Source organism: Piliocolobus tephrosceles, chromosome 5, assembly GCF_002776525.5.
Source record: "Piliocolobus tephrosceles isolate RC106 chromosome 5, ASM277652v3, whole genome shotgun sequence".
NCBI lineage: Eukaryota > Metazoa > Chordata > Mammalia > Primates > Cercopithecidae > Piliocolobus > Piliocolobus tephrosceles.
The window spans coordinates 3,571,454-3,579,930 of record NC_045438.1 but is presented as its reverse complement, the minus strand read 5'-3'; the positions used below and the strand labels follow the sequence as shown (position 1 = coordinate 3,579,930).

The 8,477-nt window shown below is 37.3% G+C and overlaps 1 protein-coding gene across 1 annotated transcript in view; it reads right to left on the bottom strand.

Moving 5' to 3' along the window:
• The window catches only part of MCM9 (minichromosome maintenance 9 homologous recombination repair factor), a 121,651-nt gene that overhangs the window by 97,883 nt on the left and 15,291 nt on the right, over positions 1–8,477 (bottom strand). The window contains exons 5-7 of the mRNA XM_023219000.2: positions 6,402–6,602; positions 3,315–3,440; positions 1,634–1,753 (exon numbers count right to left, since the gene is read on the bottom strand). Coding sequence (XP_023074768.1) covers positions 1,634–1,753; positions 3,315–3,440; positions 6,402–6,602 — 447 coding nt within the window. The remainder of the gene's footprint in view (positions 1–1,633; positions 1,754–3,314; positions 3,441–6,401; positions 6,603–8,477) is intronic.

The following is an 8,477-nucleotide window of genomic DNA, read 5'->3' as shown; positions in this document are numbered from 1 at the left end:
GGGTAGACCAGAAGTAGCAATAACTATTCTGCAACCGTAAAATGTATATTCCCTGTACTTGTTCTCTCATATTTGGATTATGATCTTTGCATTAAAAAGGAAGAAATGTGCTAATACACTTTTATATTAATTCACTAAATCCAGTGAATCAGCAGCAATTCACTATCAAACTGCCCAAACACTCTGAAATTACCAGAGTCATCCACTGGGTTTTCTTGACACTCTACATAATTACTTCGGAAACATTCCACATAATTACCTGGCGTCTTTATTTGTTGTTGGTGTCATTTTATACAGAACTTAGAACACTGGGTCATACGGCCTTAAAATGCATGGGAAATGTTCTTTATATATTCGTGCCTAGTATCCTGAAGTTTGTCTACTCTTCTCAGTTCCAGAGATCCATTCTTGTCGATGGTGAATATACTGTTTATATTTCAAAACCTGAGACCCCCTTAACAACAGTTTTCCACTTATATAGGACCATTAATGGGCCATTTTCTGTTGTATGATAAATTTTAAAGTGTAAATTTCTCATTAGAAATTTGAGCATTCATTAGGCCAATGGAAGCTAATCTGACTTCCTTAACAAGCAGCAAACACTTTTAAAATGTGTGAAGCCAAGAGTCTGTTTTCAGAAGACCAGAAACATCACCCAGTCAAAACTGTAAAAATACAAAATAGCATCAAACCTACTTTTTGTTCGTTTGTTTGTTTGTTTGTTTGTTTTTTGAGACGGAGTCTCGCTCTGTCGCCCGGGCTGGATGCAGTGGTGCGATCTCAGCTCACTGCAAGCTCCGCCTCCCGGGTTCACGCCATTCTCCTGCCTCAGCCTCCTGAGTAGCCGGGACTACAGGCGCCGACACCACGCCCAGCTAATTTTTTTGTGTTTTTAGTAGAGACGGGGTTTCACTGTGTTAGCCAGGATGGTCTCCATCTCTTGACCTCGTGATCCGCCTGCCTCAGCCTCCCAGAGTGCTGGGATTACAGGTGTGAACCACTGCGCCCAGCCCAAACATATTTTTTGAAAATATTTTTTTTCTAAATTCGCTAGGTCACTTTATTGATAATCAAATCTTGACTTGACATTCTACCTGCAAAGGTTTTTAAATGTATTTGCTAAAGAATCATTACAACTTACCAATGAAGCTCCACATTGCAACGATGGAAGTATATTTTCCAAATACTAATAAACATTCCCTACCTGAGAAATTTCAGGAGGCGCTACTGTTGCCTATCAGATTTATAAGCATGAACATGCCTTAAGCTGTGTGCCATGTATCTACTTGGTAAAGTGAAATATCCCCCTCTTTAGTCTAACATTCTGGTTGCTGAGTCTTCATAAAATGCGAGATGATACGGACTTTTTCCTGCATAAAAGTATGAAGGTAATTACTAGAGAATAAGAAAATTGAATAGAATTGTTCAAAACTAAGACGCAAAGTGAAGGTGGAGCTTTCAAGATATTTTCTTAGAGCCACCAAAATAACATTGCATATTTCCTTCCATTTTTAGCAGTAACTTAAACATTAGCTTGGAATTTATCCTATTATAGGTAGTTTTTCCTTAGAAAGAAACATCGTGTTAACTTCTGAAGTAATGTTACATTACTTGAAATTGTCACATAGAATACCTGCACTAGTAGATCCAATTCCTGTGGTCAGCACAGATCTTGGTGTAATCTTTGCTGCATATTTGAGGAATTGAGATTTCCCTGTGCCAGGATCTCCAACCAATAAAAGATGAGATTCACCTAGGAAAAAGCAAATATGTGAAGTTTTAAATTTCTATAATTTCTATAAAAGGACCATGAATAAGAATAATTAGAAAAGAGTCCATTTGGAATGCCAACAAAATTTTACATAGTGTTTTTACTGTGTACGTTTCCATAGGGTTGTTTGAGAAAGCATTTAACTAGAAAATCTTTAGAAAGTTAACTGTCATAACAATCCTTAATTGATTACTAAATGTGACATAGAATCTAAATTCTATTAATAAATTATGTGCTATTTCCAGATGTTTAGGCCTATGTTTAACATTTTAAAAAATATCTGGGCCAGGTGTGGTGGCTCACACTTGTAATCCCAGCATTTGGGAGGCCAAGGCAGGAGGGTCACTTGAGCCCAGAAATGTGAGACCAGCCTGGGCAAGACTCCATCTCTACAAAAACAAATACAAAATTTTTGGCTTATAAAGTTTCTGATTTACTCTATTTTTCAATACCAAACTACTATGATTAACTCCTTGCATACAAGTCATATGAGTATTTTATTCTATTTTTATTTAAGCACTTAGAAGTATTAGGGATTTTACAAGTACTTTATAAATATCAAATTAGTTATGTTTCCAACAGTTAAGACCTTTTCATTTATGAAAAGTTCATTTAGTAACTTAGTGAAATATGTATCTTAAAATAAGTACTCATTTTGCAAATGTAGCATCAACAACATGTGCATATCATGTGGTACATATCATTTCACTGACCAAGTTTATTCAGCAATACTCAAGTGTTTCCTAAATACATTAATAGGAAACCCCTATTTAAGCTCAACATTTGGCAGAGTGCCTTGCAAAACAGTAGGTGATCAAAACATATAAGTACACCTTATACTTACTATTCTACACTGTACTATATGGTTTTCGAGTCTCTACTAACAGCTTGATTTATAATAATGTCCTTTTAGTCTTTTGGTTTAATTTTTGGTTATTATGGCCCACATACGGGGACATAATAACCCGTATGCCAGACTCTGGTTAAGTGTGTTAGCTGCAAAAGAGCTTTCTGCCATCTGGACACAATTATACACTTAAGAGGAATCTTTTCTTGAAGGTGTGACCTGCAGCAGCACCCCATGGCAGATGGCACATTTGCTATCTACCAGCAGAAGGGGAATCAGCAGGCAGATGACTGAAAGCAGCAGTCTAAGAGAAACACAGTGACAGCCACAGATGGAGAGACACTGACTGGAGACATTAAAATGCACTATTTCTAATCTTTTTCCTTTTGAAAACAGACCGGGGATCCAACAAAAAACACAGTAATAGAAACAATTTTATTTTGTGGCATTCTTATAGACTATAGCAAAAGTATATGCCATAGAAAAATATAACTTCTTTCAGTCTTTCTGGAACTCTATAAAGTAGCTTCTAATATACAGATGCTAGACTAAGTATGAGATATTCAGACAACTGTCAGCTTTATAAGATTACAATTGGAAAATAAAACCCAACAAGCAGTTTTTATTCGGGAAAGAAAAAGTTCTAGCTTCTCTCCATGTGTCAATATTACTCAAAATTGCTAAATAGGTACTAACCTCTGACCCGTGTTCCTGTCGCATCAGTCCTTTGAATCCCACCAGCCAGCACCATGGCCACAGCAAGCTTTACTAGATACATTCCAAACACTTGAGGGCACAAGCTAGCCAATATTACATTCCTTCCTAGGAAAAGCAGAAAGATCAGAAATCAGCAATAATTTTCAAGAAACCCCAACTGAAATTTCCTTTCCTTTCCTATCTGACCATCCTCATTTAAATATACTCTATTATGTGAAATGATCAGGAGGTCCAATTCCAAATGACTAACAGGATTAAAGGAGGAAATAACTTTGTTTTGGTTCAAAATGTCCTATTTTTTTGAGACAGGGTCTCACTCTGTCACTTAGGCTGGAGTGCAGTGGCGTGATCATAGCTCATTGAAGCTTCAAATTCCTGGGCTCAAGCAATCCTTCTGCCTCAGCCTCTTGAGTAGTTGGGACGGCAGGTGTACAGTACCATGCCCAGCTAATTTTTTTTTTTTTTTTTTTGAGCAACGTGGTCTCATTATGTTGCCCAGGCTGGTCTCAAACCCAGTCTCAAGTGATCCTTTCCTACTGTCCTCCCAAAGTGCTGGGATTACCACCCAGCACTTATGAGTGGCATGAGCCACCATATGTACTTTCTATGTGGTAATTTCAGTAACATTACTCCACTGCCTAAATAAAAGGAAGGCATTCAATCTCAGAAATAATGAGTCAGATCATACAAGTCAGTAATCTTTAAATACAGAGGTAGCTGGAGCTCATGAAGCTTCTCCAAAGGTATAAGAAGAAATAAGTAAAAAAATCCACCCTCCAAGTCAACTCAGCATTTGCTCTGAGCATTCTGGTAAATTCTGTTTCATCTGGAACAAAGTAACAGGGGCATCGAGGCATTAAGAAAATCACTGCACACCACAACCCTAGCAGTGTAAGCATGAGATCTTGAATTCTTCTGATCATGTGCTTTAAATAAAAGAATATCACTGTTTGGCGTTCTGTTTTCAGAAATAATGCACCAAATCTGAGAATCTGCCTTTCTCTTCCATGAATAAAGCAGGTATTTCATTCAGTCATTGGCCTAATCAACCTATGGAATTCCAACAGGCCATTCCTGAGCCTTTCCACGACTTACAGCCCTATACACAAAGGCTACTTTTTGTAATGAATCAACATTGATTCAGTGGCAACTAATCTATGATGACGTGGCCTGCAATGGCAGAAATGGTGAAGAAAGAAAATCTTTTAGTAAAAAAGGAACCAGAAGATTTAGTAAATCCAGGAAATTCATTATTTGCCAAAGGAATCCCTCCCTGTTTCGAAGTAGAAAGCCTAGAGAAAAGGTCAGGAATCCAAGCAGGTAAGACTTGACAGCAGGTAGGTAAATTGTGACCAGAATCTAGTGATTATACATGGAAGGAAAGAAAAGATTATTATATTTACTTCTGCCTTTTATCCAATAAATGGTTCATGCAACAGTAGCCTAATTAAAACAAGACAGATTAATTGCCAGCACCAAGCACGTTTGAAGATCTAGTTAGAGTACCATATGATGGCCTTCCCTTCATTGTTAAGAGGTAGAACTGAGCTGAGACACTGTAATAAATAAACAACAGTGGTCCAAGGAAGAGTTACACATTTTTATAAGGATAGAATCTTAAGAAACCATTTTCAGGCTGTTCAGGCTGGGCACAGTGTAATCTCAGCACTTTGGGAGATGGAGGTGTGAGGATCGCTTGAGCCTAGGAGTTCAAGACCAGCCTGGGAAATATAGCATAGTGAGAACCCTGTCTACTTTAAAAAAAAGCATTTTAATTTAAAAAATCATTTAAAAATGTATGATTCTTAAAGTGCCTGCTTCATAAATCTATAATGTAGAGAACATTTGCTTCTTTCTATACAGATCAGATAAAAGAACAGGAGCTACTAATGTGCTATACACTTATGCAAAAAAATAAAATAAAATAAAATAAAATTCCCATAAAATAAAAGCAAACTGTTCCTATTTAGGGAAACGGAAGCCTTCTTCTTCTTATTATTATTATTGTTAATTTTTATTTTTTTTGAGACAGAGTCTCGCTCTGTCACCCAGGCTGGAGTGCAGTGGCATGATCTTGGCTCACTGCAACCTCCGCCTCCTAGGCTCAAGCAATTCTCCTGTCTCAGTCACATAAGTTGCTGGGACGAGAGGTGCACGCCACCACACCTGGCTAATTTTTGTATTTTCAGTAGAGACAGGGTTTCACCATGTTGGCAGGCTGGTCTCAAACTCCTGACCTCAAGTGACCCACCTGCCTTGGCCTCTCCAAGTGCTGGGATTACAGGCATGAGCCACCACGCCCAGCCAGAAGCCTTATTTTTTAAAATAATATCTATCTAATATAGCATGTGATTTAAGAATCAGGTAATCAATATCTCTTAGATTTGAGGGGAGTGTTATTAGAAATGCCTGTTACTGGCTTCAGTTTATTTCTCTCAGAAGATGTCTCTATGGAGAAATGAAAACAGGCACTTGAAGATTTAATTGGCACTTTATACACTCGGGATTTATCAATAAAATACACTACAAGCCCAATGGCTGTGATGTTTTATTCTTTGTAATTACACCTGAATGTCACAGTCAAAACTTTTGCTTGTGATGACAAAGCTTATTGTCTGCATCATCTATCTCTCACCTTCTTCCTAGTTATTCCCTTTTTTAAAATCTTCAGCCAAAATAGTGTAAAGTTATCTTTATCACGGAAAATACATCAAAGAGAAACAATGGCTTTAATTGGATGAGGGTTCATAATATTAAGAGTTTTGTCTTTTTAAAGAACTGTATTTTTAATTGATATGATAGGAAACTCTGAAATTGTTTGGCAGTGTATGAGGTGTTTAAAATAATAGTTAGAAATGGAATATCTCCAGGCAGTTTGCTAAATAGAAGAGTATGGCAGAAAATGGCTTCAAAAGGAGACGAGAGCTAGAGGTACTCACTAATCCTACCCTTTAAACTCAGCCATCGAGTTATGCGGCATATAAGACTGTCAAATCACAGACATCATATTTAACCACTGCATGTAATACCATTAATAATAATCCGTTTTAGCCCTTAAACACAAACCTGCAAAGGGATCGCTCTTATAGTATTCCCAAAAATCTTCAAATTCCTTTCGGACCTCCTCATCCATGACAATCCCTGAGGACTGCTCATTATTTACTTGGATGTAATTTGCTTTCAGGACTATCTCCACTTCACAGCGCACATCTTGCTGAAAGGGCTTCCACCGTTGCATCACAACCCCATAAATAGTGAGGTCATCACCTAGGAAGAAGCACCAAGTGAGTCCAGCGGCAGCATCCTGCATGCTGAGCACAGACTCAAAATGACAAAGGACCAGACATCAGAAATAAATCACTCCCTTACTAGAGTTTACAATGTGTACACTCATCCAGAAAACAATTTAGGGGCAGAATAACACCCCAGATTCTTGACTTTTGTCGCCCACAGTCGTTTGTATCTGTGAAGTGAAAAGCTGAAGTCAGTATTTCCTATTTTTCATAACCTGCTACATGATAATCATACCAAATCATTACTTTTCACTGGAAAAATAGTTTACTGGATGATTCATTCATCATAGTTACATTGGGTGAAATGTTCGTCCTCTGAGTCTCTAACCATTTAGCTCTCATTTAGAGAAGAGATGTGGGAACTGCAGCCAGAAGGTTAAATACACTATAATTTGGAGTCAGGAAAAGAGACAACGTTGTGATGACTGGCAGGTAGTTTGGGTTTCTTACATGTTCATTTTTACTTAACTCATTTGTTAATACTCTACTCACTGCCCCTCATCTTTTTTAATGAACCAAAGAAACAATAAACTAAGAAACGAATAAATACGTGTTCTACTTCAAAGCTCCTTCCCACAAAATATGAAAGCACGGGATACAATCCTGCTTGCTCCTTGTTGATGGTTCTCTCCTACCTGAGGAAACTCTCCCACCATTCCTGGTAGGCAGAAGCTACTTTTATAGACTTTCCGACGAGGCCCTTGGTAGTTTATAGGCACACTCGCCTAACATTGCCATCTGTACTTATTACAACATACAATGCAATGCCTCAGTTAACAAGTATATACAAATGTTTGGCATTCGGTATTTTGGTACTGGAGAAAGTGGGCCAAAAACAAACATGAAAAAAATCATAATCCTTATCCCCCCAAATTTTGATCTTGTTGAACACAGGGTATTGGATGTGCCCCAACCCCAATCCTGGTATTTATATTTTGCATAATAAACACTGTCTCAGAACTAACGGGCAATTCTTCATTTCCAAGCCTTTGTGCCAATTATATGATATGTGCTGATGAAAAATGCCTTTCACTCTCTAAATTTCAATGAGTAATCTGCACAGTTTTTGATTTCCTAAAGGAAAATGCTAAATGCATGGAACTGGTAGTGCCAATGCACAGAATAGAGGCACATTTCTAGTTTAAGGTGACTTCATACTAAATGGTTACAAACACATTAAGCAAGTGCTTCACAAGTTTCCAAGATCTTTCCTAAGCCACTACTTAATGATTTTCAAATCCAATCAGGAATGATGATCATTTACTATATTGTCTGACTCCAAATTTCTAGGTAAAAATGATTGGGGATAACTTTGCATAAGCACATAGAACAATTCTCTGTGATGGTCATTTTAATAGATTATGTTTAGGTTGTTTCTAAACCAGTTAAATGAGGAACTTAACATTTAGATATATGACCCATAAGTAATAATCTAATGTCAATAAGCAGGGATTATGTGGAAAATATAGAGCACTGAAGCATGGCCAAGAGTACTGACCTCATCAGATCTGGATTTAAATCCCAGCTCCACTGCTCACAGGCTACGTGACCTTGGGCAAATTACTTACCCTTCCTAAGCCCGTTTCTTGACCCACAAAATGTGAATGATTATATTTACATCATAGTACTCAGTGAGAATTAGATTGGATAATGTACATAAATTACTTAATGCAATATCTAGAACACAGTAATTGCTCAATAAATATTAGCTCTTCTTATACTAAATCTACCTTACATTTGTAAAGTAATTAATACCCTTAAAAGCCCTTCAATATATATGTGTTTTCTTTACTCAAATACTTACTGAATGGAAGATTCATATAATCACCAGAACAATTGTGAGGTATAC